The following is a 15,343-nucleotide window of genomic DNA, read 5'->3' as shown; positions in this document are numbered from 1 at the left end:
GGTTGGTTGTTTGGAGATAGTGTTGATGGTGATTTTGCGATGTGTGGCGAAATTGAGGGCATTGGGTTAATGCCGGATGTTAATGAAATTGGGTTTTTGTGTGTTTGCCTCTAGGTTCGACCGGGAAGGCGGTAATTCTAGAAGAGCTTAGAGTTCGGGCTGGCATTCTCGCCGAGGCAGAAAGTAGGCTTCGAGCCAAGTAAGGGACGGCCCCATGTGGAGGTGGCCTTGCAAGTATGTAAATGTGTTTGATAATATATTTATGTTGCATTCGCATGTAGTGATTATATCTTGTGTGATGCAAGACCTAGTGGACCTATGGCCATATGGAGGACTAGTGTGGTGGGGGCTGATAGGTTGATGCCTCAAACCTTAGCGGGTTGTGAAGATGAGTGGACCTAGCCTCATTTGCATGCAGTTGACATACATAAACATGATTATATTCATATTTACATGCATTTCACCCTTACTGAGTCTTTATGACTCATGAGGTTTTACCTCATGTGTAGATGATGCAAGTCCTAATGCAAGCAGGGATGGTACTGGGAGGCTGTTGTGGCAATTAGCTTGTTGCCTGAGATGTGTTGTTGTTTAATCTCTTGTAATTTTTATATATATTCATGTAATTAAATGTAATCAAAATTGAGCACTATATGTATTTAATTGTTGTAATAATTATAGTGTGATAGATGATTGTGAGATTGCTTGTTGAATGTGGCATAGTCGGTAAAGCCAAGTTTCGGACCGAGTTAAGATCAGCAAGGTATGTTCTCACAAATCCCCAATACTCAGCGAAGTGTTTGTATGCTAGCTTTGTGCCTGGGTCACCTCTGGCTTGCTAAGGGGCGAGCTGAAGAGAGGTGAAGCTCACTCGGGTTTCGGGTCTTGGTCCGCTGGATTTTTCTTGTTTGAGTTGGGACCGATTCCTGAGTGGAGCGAAGGGAAGGATAAAGTCTAGTTCCCACCTAGGGCGTTTCCTGTTGAAACATAGTCCAACCCTTCAGTTGTGGTTTGTCGGGTGAGTAATTCGGTCGATTATTTACCGGTGGCCCCCGTAAGTGGGAGCGGGTTGTCACAAGTTTCCTTTTGAAGCAATGTTTTTAGGGTTGAACTCTGATCTTTTCCTATATGTATGCCATAAAGCATGTCTTGGAATTTTATTTAATTTAAAGGAAGTATGATTTTGGTTTTAAGCTTCGGATATTTTTATATGAATATTATTATCATTAAGCATGTAAGTAAGTTACGAGTGTCACAATCATTGATCTCCCTACCATAAAAAGGGGAGGAAAGTCATCTTCATATTGCTTTTATCCTCCCTAAGGTTAATCTTCCTATCTCTCGCCCGATTACACTCTTTGATAGACAAAAACTAGAGGGGATCACTTCAAGTCTATCTTGAGATGATTGATCTAGACTCTATGGAAGACCCGAGAATTAGTGCTCCATTCAACCATCCTTCCACAGGATGAGCATAGAGTTTTTGGAAATTTCCCCTAGGTGTTGGACAAGCTCAAGCACAAGATCATTAGGGTAAAGAGTTCATAAATGTTCTTCTTTTTACCATCTTTTTTTGGTAGGTATTCCCTTTTCCTAACATTTTCTCTTTTGGATTTTATTTAGGTGTGTAAAGGATGGTCGTCACCAATGCCCAAAGCTAGGCTTTCTATCAACGCACACAGAAAGAGATCGAGGGCTAGTGAAAGGAGAGAAAGCAATAGGACCAAGAGGCCCAAAGGTAACATGGTCTCTATCATAGCTTGGAGAGTATTGTAGCCTAGCCTCCGGTATAGTTTTCCCTAGATAAGTCCTTGGGAAGTGTGCCCATAATCCTCGGGATTGCCCTAGCATGCATTATTTTTGTCCCAGTCCAAGGACACCCTTTAGGGTCTCTCGGACCTAAGCCATCTGGTGGCTTGAAGCCCTCCTCGGGGCCACCCGGAGACTTCTCCAAGCCCTTCGGCCTCCCTAAAATACTCCTTGAAATAGTCTTCCAGCTTAACTGTGGGTCCCACCACTTCGTCTATAAATACTCACCTCTTCAAAGGAAAACATATTCTTTTTTATCTTTTGGCTACACTAATCCCCTAGACTCATTTCATACCTCTGTCCCGAAACTCAAATCTCTCTCTAAAACCCATCTAGGAACACAAACATCCTTTCGAGACATAGAATAGACATACACGTGCATCATACATCAAACTTTGGACATACTTCGGACTACTATCTGACTTTAGCATCGGAGGGCTCGAGTGGGGGAGTCTCCCACATGCCTTTCTGATTTTTATTTGTGACCGCAGGCTAAGTCCAAGCTTAGCTCACCCAAAGGATTTGAATCTCTACCTCCCGAAGAATTATTGGGATCCCTTTCTCTTTACTCGCTGAAGGCCCATCTGAGTAGCACATCCGGAAGCCCTCAATGACCCATCTGAGTTTCTGCCTCGTCGAGTTCCAGCTCCAACCCATTCTAAATCTGTTTAGCCTCTCCTGTGGCATCTTGGACCCTCTGTCGTGGTGAAGGACTCTATTCTATTTGATCCCAAGAAAAATAAATTTAATTATTATAGTTAGGCAACAATAATTTGGCGCCATCTGTGGGAAACAAAGAAAAAGTCAACCTCCATGGTAAGAAAGCAAGGTCATCATACACATCGGAGAACTACTATAACTCATAGAGACACTTGGGGAGTTGGATTCCATCTTGTGGATTTTCTAAGAAAAACGCCTCAATTCTTCAACATCTTTATATTCTGGCCTTTTGGCATACATATTCTGGCATCCCCACATACTCGAAACTGGGGAGCTAGTGTCTACTTTCTCGCCAACTTGAGGTAACATGTGCCCGAGGGCACTCATATTTTTTATACTAACCCCCATGGTTGGTAGGTCCTTCGAAGACACAACAAAAGAGCAAATGTGTCCCTTAAGAAGAGTATGTCTCACACCATCTTCAAGCTATGGATGTAGGCATTTTGCTGAACCGCTAAAACAAAAATATTCATTCAGGGAGTTGCGAACGTAGGGATTCTATCGAACCACTAAAAAAATATTGGTATTCTAGTTGTGGATGTAAGTATGGTGCTAAACTGCCTTAATAAAATATTAGTATTCTGATCTCAAACGTAAGTGAAATACATCGAACTGCATAAACAAAAACATATGCACTAAAAATTACAGTGGGCATTGACGTGTGTATGCACGATGCTTACTGCTAACTCTTGCTTTCATGTTCTACTCACAAGAATGCAAATTTGCAGAGAAAATAAACCAAGGACCGAGTTTGAGCCGCACTAGGGAGCTAGTGCGTGGTGCCCCTTGCTCAGTCTAAGTCCCACTTATTCTCATTTCACACCCTTTGACAAGTAATCCTTTAGGTTTGTTAATGAAAGATTACCCAAGAAGGGGGGTGAATTGGGTGTTTTGAATAATTTTACAAATACTGAAAATATCTTTAGAAATTTATGATTGAGTAAAGTTATTTGATAAAAACACTTTTCATAAACTAAAAACAAGTGAGATAGAACATGAAACTCATGAAAATATATGCAGCTAGAGAAATGATATGAGAAATGTTTTGTATGAAAACTTAAGTTTAAAGATATAGAATAGATGTATGCATCATGAATAGTATAAGAAAAGAATTTTATATGTTTTTATAAAAACTAATATTTGAATAGCATTCTATGTATACTATGAATGTTGAGATAAAAATACTTGGTTAAGAAATGTTATATGAATATAGTGTATAGTCTAATAAAAAACATTTTATGAAAAACTAAAAGCATGAAGGAATCATTTAAAGAGAGTTTTATGATAGACTATAGATAAATGAATAGGTTGTAAAATAATTTTCAAGATATAATAAAAATATTGTTTTTAAGATGATTCCAACCATACAAACGTTTTAATGACAGTTAGAATAGCTATGCAAACAATTGAAAATATGTATGAAGAATGAACAAATGGTGAATAGAGAATAATGTTGTTAAGGATATAGATATAAAAGGCAAGCACAATGAACACAACATTTTTGAGTGGTTCAACCAATTGCTTAGTCCACTACCTTAGCTCCTTATTAAGGATTTTGAAGACATCCCCTAAGGATAGTAGTTTTTACAGGTTCAAATATCACCTCCACTTTATGCGCTAAGTAGGAACCCCAGCATTTACAGGAGCAACTGTTACCTCCATTTTTAATACACTAAGTAGGAACCTTTATTTTTCACAAACTAAGCAGTAACCTCTACTTTTAACGAGCTAAGTAGGAACCCTGACATGAGGCTTTTTCATAAAAGGCTCAGCCATAACCAGACATTACTTTTCAAGGTGCAAACATAACCTTTTACAAGTTTACGCAAGACATGTGTAAGGATCGCTCAAGAGAAAATTATAAAATGATACAATAAGATCACTCTTCTCTTGGACAAAAGAGCGTTTGAAAGAATGAATGAATGAAGCACTTAACTCTCTTATACAATCTAGTTTGGAAAAGATATACAATTAATCTCACTAGATAATTGCTTAAGAGTGATGGAAGATGAACTAGATAAGCACACACTCAAGCATAAAAGAATGGCCTGAAAAGAAATTAGGCTTGTTGAGATTAGATTTGCTCTATGTTGTTCGAACATCAGTGACCATGGCTATGTTGACAGCATAAGCTTTCTTCTATGGCTCAACAACAGCTTGATTGATCGCACATCTTGGTCTTTTATAGAAGCTTGATGGTGGCATTTAACAATGAAACCTACACAACTCATAGCTTCTTTGATTTGACCATTAATGGTTAAATTAGTTACAATCATATGCATAATATATATGGGAAGCATTAAGCACACTTGTATAAATATATTCTAACATTCTTTTATATATAAGAGAATACAATTAGACACCTTGGAATAAACAAATAAAGTTCTAATAGTCAAAATTGTTCCCTTTTAACTTACTGAGTAACATTTATAAAATTTGAATTCAGCTACCGCCAGTTACTCGACTAAGTCCTAGACATACTCGACTAATGAGGAACACACTCTATTGGATAATTTATGTAATCGATTATATTGAAACCTCACTCGAGTATAACAAAGTCATCACTCGACCGACTTACAAGCCACAGAGACTTTGCATTAAGCACTCGACTACTTGGCTAGGCTCATTTAACTAATGAAAGTATATACTCGAGTACAGATAATTGATACTTGATTAAAATAAACTCAGAGACTTAGCTATATTCTATCCAATCTTTACTCAATTAAAACATATAGATAATCGATTATAAAAATACATTAGTTGATTTAGAGAAAGATATACTCGACTAAGAAGATACTTAGAGTTTTGATATTAGAAAAATGCTCAATTAAAAACATTCCTTACTAGACTGATTTTGAAAATATAGAGAGCTTGTAAAACTTACTCAAGTAATAAATCTTAATAGTTGATTTGTAATGATAAAAAATTTCCATACCAAATAAATTATTTTATTCCTAGACAATATTTTGATACCACTCTTCTTTCACAACAACGGAAGTGCAAATAACCGTTAATACATATCTCAGAGTAGCACTATACTAAAACATATCGACAACCATAATAAAACATGAAACCAGCACCCCTATCTCTAACACACCCTCAAGATCTTTTCAGTTGGGAGATCCCCGTACATATCGATATCGACAAGGATCTGATACCACTAAACTTGATCTCGAACTTTCCCTTCCTTAACCTGGAATGATGCAAGCAAATATGAGCCATAGGGCCCAACAAGTATAACTGAAATAAAGGGATCATGAGATTTATATGAGCCACAAGGCCACATGAATTTACATTATTAATGCCTGAAATCAAGTCACGGTAAGGGAGGGTATAAAATATGAGAAACCATGAAAACTTGCATAGGGACTAAAAAACATAAGGAGATGGTTGGGAATTTGCCTTCAAACAACTGTTTCTTATCTTTCTCGCACTCCTGCTGCAAAATAAAACGTTTTGCAGCGATTAATAAAGTCGTAGCTTAAATTAATTAAATCTAACCGCACATATGACATACAATCCTTCTACGAATTTTACCCACTTACCTGGATATTTTAAACACTGAATATCTTCAAAATCCCTTCATTTTTCTCCCACTTCTTCTCATTTCCCAAATTTTCTTTTTCTTTTTTTCCTTTTCCTTTATTTCTTCTTCTTCCTCCTTCCACCTTGCACACCAGCAGCCACGCCCAAAGCCATGGCTAGCTGCCAACCATTTGGCACTTATTGTTAGTGTAAGTGCCCTAGACCAAATCAGATTGGGCATATTGCACACTGACAATTGTAATCATGTTTATTATTTGAATAAGGAGTTGTTTAAATTCACAAGAAGTCATTCTATTAGTTTCTCGATATTATTGTAATAACCAAATGAAACTAGATAGAAGTCCATATGATATATATTGTGATTAATCTATAAAGATGTGAGATGATGCATCACAGTATCTAAACATCATTAAACGTCCCAAGTCATAGCAATGTCAAGAATGGACATTGACAATTGCGGTAAGACTTGTATGTGCTATGTTTTTGCTATGTGATAGCAATGGGGGTCTCACACCCATAAGCATGGGGATGTCTAGACAAGTACATAGGTGACCAATGTTGGAGAACGTGTCACTAGACATGACTCGCCATGAGAATCCATTTTGGTTATATGTTGATGGTATTCTCATACGAGGTAGGTGTAACTAATCCTTGGACCTGAGGTTGTCACGGTCATCTCATAAGAAGACTGGTATACTTTGACATCGTTTCGATGGGCCTAGATAAAGGCTGCACGTGGGCGATCGTTGGACATATCGTAAGGCTTATGGAGATGGGTGTATAACCAAGATGGGACTCGTCTATCCCTTGATAGAGGATGATGTATCTAAGGCGCCTTCGGTGGATATTCACTTTAAATCCATGGCCATGGTGAAAGAGATCAATAAGGAGTTATTGATTCACTTTCTATTAAGTGAAGATATCCGAAAGACCGAAGAAAACTCATGTGATCATTATCAAGCAACACATCGCCATACCTGAGATCACATAGGATACATTGACGAGAGGATCGAATTACATGGTAACCATGCTCATGAAAGGTTATTTGTAGATTATGAATCCTTCTGAATAATTGGGTAGGCATGACGCGTTGCTAGAGGCCAATCTTGTCTTATGTGTTCATACCGAAACATTGCCAATATATTCGGAAGCCTAATGAGTCATACGCAATATGCACGGTCCTTGTCTTAAACCAGGAGAGTGGACGTATGGTTAAGTGAGACACTTCGAAGAGAAGTTGTGCCGTCATAGGTTCTCACGGAAAAAGAACAAATAGACGTAATGACGTCGATATGACGAGAAATCGTCATAATGGAAAGAGTTTCCTAAAATGACAATTGATTAAATTAGGAAAAAGTTTCTAATTTAATAATTTTCTATTTGTTGGAGTGGCAAATAGGAAATAAAATATATTTGGGCTTAAGTTAATATTTGGACTAAATTGAATTTAGGCCAAATATTAAATTAAATATTATATTTGGACTAAATTGGATTTAGGCCAAATATTAAAATAAATATTATATTTGGACTAAATTGGATTTGGGCCAAATATTAAATATTATATTTGAACCAAATTAGATTTGGGCCAAATATTAAATAAAATATATTTAGGCTTGAATTAGATTTGGGCCACTTAATTATATTTCTAGTTGGACTAGGATAAACCCACTTAAGATTCTAATTGAATTAGAATTAATAGGCCAGCCTAATCCATTAGGGTTTGAGAAACCCTAGGATATTTCTCTATAAATATCCCTTTATGGGTTGCCCAAAATGGTAGTGAGTTTTTGGTGTGGTTTTTCAAGAGTTAAAAAACATATTGTCATTCACTCTTCCCTATTTCTTTTTGGCATCGATTTGAAACGTGGGCGTTTTTTTCCATCCATACACAAGTCGTGAAAAGGAGAAGAAGTTAGCACTCCTATTTCGCTCTCCTTGCCAACGAACGAGTGCCAAGTATCACGAGTTAGAGGTCGGATGCTTAGGCGGCTCGAATCCGCGAACGACTTGAAAATATAAAGGTTAGATTTATTTTATTTGTATGTGAATGATTTGATTTCGACGTTGATCCAATCACCGGGATCGAGGTAAATTCAAAATTTTTTGAACTACACTATTTTCCTCGTAACGATCTTGCTTTACTTTCACTTATTACCAGTCTTCTCTACGTTCCACCGTAGCTCGACCACTGACCCCCTATTCGCTAACAGTTGCCATGGCTGTCGCACAATAACTTTGCTTCTGCTACTAGGGCCGAATTTGGCCACTACTCTCTCTCTTCATTTCTCTTCCTCCTCCCTGCTTCTTTAATTCCACGATGCACCTCTTATATATACACCAAATGCTTGGGCACCAAGCTATATATATATATATTATTTAATTCTTCCTATGTGCTCCCATCTTTCACCCATAGCTTAGGCCCACAGACTTATGTATATATATGTATATATATATATATTTGCACTTATATATAATTTATTATATAATTGGAATTACGAAAATTACATATAAATTCATAAATTATATTCTTAATCTCACTTTAACCTTTCTACTTTGCAATTACACCCTCAAATATAAATTTTATTTGGATTAAACTATCAAAAATCCAAAATTAATAATCTAAGGTTACTCGATAAGGTTGATTTCGTCCCTGAGCCCTCACAGGACCTTTGTTTCATCCCGAAACCAGCTCAGAGTTGTTCCTTACATAAAATCGTAGGCCCCTCAAGGTTCCGTTAACTTTCTAAAAGTTTCTTACGATTATTCGATTTTTCAGGCCGTATTTTAGCTATACCGAAAACTATCTCCGTTTTAATTTCTTTCAAAGTTATAAATCTCATCTCAAGACGTTCGTTAATATCATGTCATTCTTCTAAATATCTGAGTTCTCGGATACTCCCTTCAGTAAATTTGGCTTATTACACTGACTTTTCACTTGGAAAATTCTTAAAAATTATGAAATTATTTTCTTTTATTTTGGGGTGTTACGCGATTGAAAAAAGATTTTACTAAAGCATATATTCAACTATTTTGAGAAATACATGGAACAATACTTGATTAAAAAAGATGCTCAAATTTCAATAGTAATAAAGACACTCAATTATTTAAACACTATACTTGATTAATCTACTCGAATAGGTTTTTGTAGTACTAGACTATACATAAAAAATATATTGAGCATTATACGTTTGATAAAGTTATTTTTGATTGAAGGCGAAATAATTTTTGAGACTTTTGGAGGTCCTCCAAAGAGTGTCCCTAGGTCAAGCTTTGAGATGATTTTCTACATTTGACTTTTTGATCAATTTTTTCGTTGATGGTGCCAAAAGACAACAATTTAATTTATTTGCTAGGGAAGAACCGTCTCAAAGCTTCCAATGTTTTGAAGGAAGAAAATCGTTAGATGGCATAAGGGCATTCCTTTTACAAACATTTCAATGCTTATGTTAAATTCGTCGAAATTAGAGACAGTTGTTGAGCTCTTGAATAAGTAAAAATTGACTCACTTAGGAGGATAAATCCTCCTTTATTTATAAATGAAATTGGTGAAAAGTGGTAACAATCCCTAGTATCTCAAGATTATGATTGCTTTGGAAAAAAATTTGGAGATAACAATTTGAATGTAAACACAATTGTTGGAGAAGATTTTAGAAATAACTATTTGAACATCTGTCATGAGAATGCACCACAAGAGGGTCTTTGATAGACCTTGTGGACTCTACCAAAGGCTCTTGGTCCTCCCTTTGTGGGAGTTTGACAACAGGGTCTCTTGGGCCCCTTTGTGCAGCTTTAACTCTTATACTTTATTTTTAATTTTTAGGTTTATCCTTTGTGGACTTTCTAAAATGATATACACATCTAATATAAATGTCGACACAAATAATTTGAAATAAATACACTATCTAAATAACTCATCCTAAAAGGTGTTGATAAAAAAAACAAATAAACCTTAAAAATTTATCATGCCAAATTTAAGCAAGGGATGTCCATAAAAATACCTTCAACTGCAAGCAGTTATATGTGTGTGTAATTCAACCTTAGCCGTACCTAGAGATAGGATGTGACACCCGTAACTTAAAAATATGCTTAATAATAATAATATTCATATGAACTTCAAGGTTTAGCGTAGACAAAAAAACTTGAGAAACAAAACTTCTGTAAACCTAAGAGTGAAGTTTCAAACATAATAAAATTTAGAACATGTTTCATGTAAATATAAAGTTTGATATTGAAAACATGGTTTCAATAGAAGAAAGAAAGACTTAGCAAATATGCTCTGTAACAATAACATCCATATCGAGAAACTCAAACTTAAATTGAGATTTGGCCTTTTCATGAACTTATGTAAGCTTTAAGGACATACGATGTAGCAATAGTGTACATATATCATAAGAGTTTAATATTGAAAATTTTTCTAAAACAAAAAGAGAGGAACTAGATTTCAATTATTGAAAATTCTTTTTAAAGAGCCACCACACTCCACGTCCATGTCCCGATCTCCTCATTCATGATCACCTAGGGGAGGGGGAAATAAGGGGTGAGATTTCGCAAATCTCAGTAAGTACAACAGAACCATCAGGCGTATTTAAACATGTCATGACATGAACTTGAAATATGAACGTATAACATAAGGGGACACGATAGGTTCTACCAACTTGCAGGAGTAAGAGCCTCCGTGCGTAACGCTACTAAATCCCAGTCTCGTAACTTGCTTGAGAACGTGAAACTTGCTTCAAACATAACATGAGGGACCACATAAACATGATTCATGAGCATGCTTAAACATCGTAGATAGTTCATAGTGTACTTACCTCAACTTGGTTGGATGAAATCTAAATGTTTAAGGCTTCACACCTTACCAAGTCTGCTTTTCTGCATAAAATACATATTTTCACGAACCAAACCCTTGAAATTTAAGGGGGAAAAAGGCCCTGGCGCATGCTCCTTCACGCGCCGACGGAAGGTGGCTCATGCTCCTTCATGCCCCTCCCGGCACGTGAACTGCACACGCCGCCCTTAATTTTCGTAACAGCTTTGCACCCTTTTGGTTTTTCGGCCATATCTCCCGCGTTTTAACTCCGATTTGATCGCCATTTTTTCCTACATGCTCTTTTTTCGTCCCTCTACAGGAATATAAAAAAAATGGACTTATCTCACTATTTTCTGGTGATTCAAGCCTAAATTTCAACGACATTCTATTCTCAGGCGAGGCTCGGGTCTCCTTCGTTCCTTCATCGATTCCCTCGTTTTTCTTGCAGAATCTCTCTGTCTCTCTTTCAAGAACACATTCTTCACCTTCACACCTCTCAATATGACATAAACTTGGTTTTGAATGATTTAAAATGCCCAAAACTCAACCCAAATGTCTTATTTATAGAATTACCCGACAAATCATAAGCTGCCATGTGTCACCTTAATTATTTGGGACTCATCATGATTTTCATGTGTTCCCATCCAAGTGGTGTCATGTGTCCTATATAATCATTTGTATCCATGTGTTCTTATCCAATGGTGCCATGTGTCCCATATAATCATTTCTACTCATGTTCGGCCAATAGTTTCTTTTCACAATGGGGCCATTTATGAGGCTTCATCATAACTTTTCCTTTGGCTAATCACATTGTGCCACATGTTGCCTTAATTCTTGTGTGTCATTATTATTATCCATGTGCATCCAACTAAATTGCGTCATTTGTCCCATTATCATGAGATCTCATTATTTCTTTTCATGTGTGGCTAATAAAATGCTTGCCACATATTTTAACCTTGTAGGGTAAGTAATCTTGAAGGCTAAGCAAAAGACTTGGACTTAGACTTTAAAATGATCAAAATTTATATTTGAAATCCATTTTAAATCCAAAATTATATTTAATAAGATTTGAAATCTAAAACTAAAATGAATTATTATTTGAGATCGACAATCATGACTCTCAAATGGTTTAATTGATTTAGTTCATTACCCCAATGGTTTGGTTATACAATTTCAAGAATACCACCTTGCCCCAACTTTAATATTTACGAATTTGCTCTTGATTCAAAATTAAGCTTTTATCACAAGACTTTCATCATCCTTTGAAAGTATTTGAATCTAAAAAAAATTCTTGAGTATTATTTCACATTTGAATCTAAAAATCTCAGGTGTTAATAGGATGACAATAATACATAATATGTCAAACATAACCACTTTCCATATGTTTAATTCAACCTTCATCCATTCATGGTAGTAATCAAGACCCAGCGTACTAGTTTCTGTCGGGGGTTCTTTAGGCATGCTTGGCCCTGAAAGGGTCGGTCTAACCCCGTGTTAAAATTCTTTTAGCTAGCCCAGAAACAGAAATTGCCCTTGAAAACTGTACAATACAACTCCATCAAGCATTGATCTTAATCAGTCCAAAAATATAAGATTTACTAGGGTTGCAATTGAAATTTTTGTCCCCACCAAACCCATATTTGGTTCGGTAGCCTGGATAGTCTTTGAAATTGAAATGCACCTCTTGCTTAAGTTGAAGGCCTTCACTTGATGCCAGCTGCTGCAGGTTCCATTCTGCAAAGAAGCCATTTGATTTGTGGGTAATATGTATTTCTCCCTTTGCTTCCACAATCATCTTCTTGGCATTCCTCAAGAACAGGCGTATAAGATTTGTGTTTCTCCTGCAAGAGAAAAGCATTGGAAAAGGTAGGTTTCAACTCCCAAATCTTTCTGTGTTTTTTTTTTTTTTTTTTTTGGGTGTGGAAATCCATGGTACCCAAATGAGAGGATCCAACGACTCTAACCAAACAAACCATAAAGATATTATCATATCATCTGATAGGACAACTGTATGCTTAAAAATATAATGATGATAGATAGTATTACGAAGTTTATGCAATCCATAGCATTTTTAGTTAATATTATGGAAATGGAATTTCATCAACAACTCTCTCATCCCATGCATGGATTGAGTAGATCATGGCAGAACTCTACTTACCGCAATTGAGATTCTCGTGATTCATCAAGAAAAAATCCAGCAAGTGGGAAGTTATAAACCACCCGATCAAATTTAATGCCTTGGAAAATGAAATTTTTGGCCATTTCTGTAGCATCCACGCCGTGAAACACCTTCGCTCCTCTTCCCCTTAAACAACCAAGGTTGGCCATTGCACTTCTATAGTTTCTCGTCAAGAATCCTGTTGATTGATGTATATATTAGAAATTACTACGTAAATAATTAACATCGACAGTAAAGAAGCTTACCATACAGAATTAGCATATATATGCTTCTTAGTACCTTCCGAATCGAGAGAAGTGGAGACAATGTTAGTAGCAGAACCAAAAGCGGCCGCCAAACAAGCAGAAAACGAGAAGTCTCCTTCACCCACTAGTAGAATCTTTTGCTTGCTGCTGTACTGCTTCATCCACAACTCTGGTTCTGATTCAAAATCCTTCACAACTTGACACAGAACTTCAACTAGTCTCGTGTCTTGGTCAACTTCATCGGTTTTTGATGAGATTGAGTCGTCTTCATCGCTTAGTGATGACTCTAAGCTCGACAGAGCAAGTATATCTTCTTGCAGCTGATGACGAGATGTGTCATCTCCTGTGTAAGGGCAGTAGTACTGCTCTACGTCTATGCTGCAGAAATGCGGAGTGAAGAGAAGCTTTTGGGGCAAAGCTGCTGAAGTTGTGGGTGGTGGATCTTCTTCTATTGTTGAGGATAAGCCAGCAGTTGCAGAGATAAGAGGCTCTGAAGTTCTGCCTGGTGTTTCTGCTGACCCCAGTATATCTTCTTGCAGCTGATGATGAGATGTGTCATCCCCTGTGTAAGAGCAGTAGTACTGCTCTACGTCTACGCTGCAGAAATGCGGCGTGATGAGAAGCTTTTGGGGCAAAGCTGCTGCAGTTGTGGGTGGTGGATCTTCTTCTATTGTTGAGGATAAGCCAGCAGTTGCAGAGATAAGAGGCTCTGATGTTCCGCCTGGTGTTTCTGCTGACCCCAGTATATCTTCTTGCAGCTGATGATGAGATGTGTCATCTCCTGTGTAAGAGCAGTAGTACTGCTCTACGTCTATGCTGCAGAAATGCGGAGTGGTCAGAAGCTTTTGGGGCAAAGCTGCTGCAGTTGGGGGTGGTGGATCTTCTTCTATTGTTGAGGATAAGCCAGCAGTTGCAGAGATAAGAGGCTCTGATGTTCCGCCTGGTGTTTCTGCTGACCCCAGTATATCTTCTTGCAGCTGATGATGAGATGTGTCATCTCCTGTGTAAGAGCAGTAGTACTGCTCTACGTCTATGCTGCAGAAATGCGGAGTGGTCAGAAGCTTGTGGGGCAAAGCTGCTGCAGTGGGGGGTGGTGGATCTTCTTCTATTGTTGAGGATAAGCCGGCAGTTGCAGAGATAAGAGGCTCTGATGTTCCGCCTGGTGTTTCTGCTGACCCATTCCCTACTTTACCACCAGATAGAAATCTCAAGACGATGGAAAGAACTTGCCCCATTGACCAACCCTTCGTATTTCTTCTTCTCAATCAACACCTTCTGAGAAACTGCAAAAATAAACAGATTGATTATACGTAGATTATAATATATATATATATATAATGTTAATACCTCTATATTCTTGTGATACCTGAAAGCATAAAACATATTCAAAAAACAAATGCAATGGTAAATGTTATATATATATTGAGAGAGAGAGCGTGGATCATCAAAAGAAAGCATGAATAGTATTGAAATACAGGGAGTTGAGATCCAAGACTTGCAGCCTAATAGCCAAGGAGCTTAAGGAGAAACAAACAAATCAAAATCTCAGTAGAATCATCGTCAAAATCTTCTTAGGCATGGAAGGTTCAATTCAGAATTTCAGATTAGATTAATGGTCCAAATATCTTCTTCCTTTTCAAGCCGGAAGGATGTTCAGGTGGTTCTAATAACCCCATGGAACATTATTGCGATTTGTGAGACCATCACACCTTGACTGCAGTAAAACCTTGTTACTGTTGGAGAATGATTCAAAACTGTTTACAGTTTGATCATTCATCTTTGACCACGCCAAGAATTTTCTGCTCCTAGTGATTTGTTAATTCTAAGAGTTGCTGATGAGTTGTAGCACATTTTTCTCTTAATTTGTTAAATTATTTTTGTTAGGTAGCTGAGTTCCAAGCCTGCAAACAGGCATTTTGTTTGCTTCAAACTAATATTGTTGCAGAGCAAGCTTAGTTCAGCTACTATATAATAAAAGAGCCATTTTTATTTTTCTCATCTTTTCTGTCAAATTTCTGTTTGTCTACTGTTTCT

At 37.1% G+C, this 15,343-nt stretch overlaps 1 protein-coding gene across 3 annotated transcripts in view; it reads right to left on the bottom strand.

Annotated features, from left to right (window-relative positions):
• Positions 1–15,343, bottom strand: part of LOC127792057 (uncharacterized) — an 87,989-nt gene that overhangs the window by 65,688 nt on the left and 6,958 nt on the right. The window contains exons 2-4 of one of the 3 annotated variants that reach the window (XM_052322369.1): positions 13,344–14,592; positions 13,044–13,242; positions 12,168–12,726 (exon numbers count right to left, since the gene is read on the bottom strand). The exons of the other annotated variants lie outside the window; for them this stretch is intronic. Coding sequence (XP_052178329.1) covers positions 12,444–12,726; positions 13,044–13,242; positions 13,344–14,544 — 1,683 coding nt within the window. The 5' untranslated portion in view covers positions 14,545–14,592 and the 3' untranslated portion in view covers positions 12,168–12,443. Of the gene's footprint in view, positions 1–12,167; positions 12,727–13,043; positions 13,243–13,343; positions 14,593–15,343 lie in introns of those variants that run through there. 3 annotated transcript variants of the gene reach the window in all.

The sequence above is a fragment of the Diospyros lotus genome, chromosome 15 (assembly GCF_014633365.1).
Source record: "Diospyros lotus cultivar Yz01 chromosome 15, ASM1463336v1, whole genome shotgun sequence".
NCBI classification, from domain to species: Eukaryota; Viridiplantae; Streptophyta; class Magnoliopsida; order Ericales; family Ebenaceae; genus Diospyros; species Diospyros lotus.
This window is presented reverse-complemented; position numbering and strand designations above follow the sequence as displayed.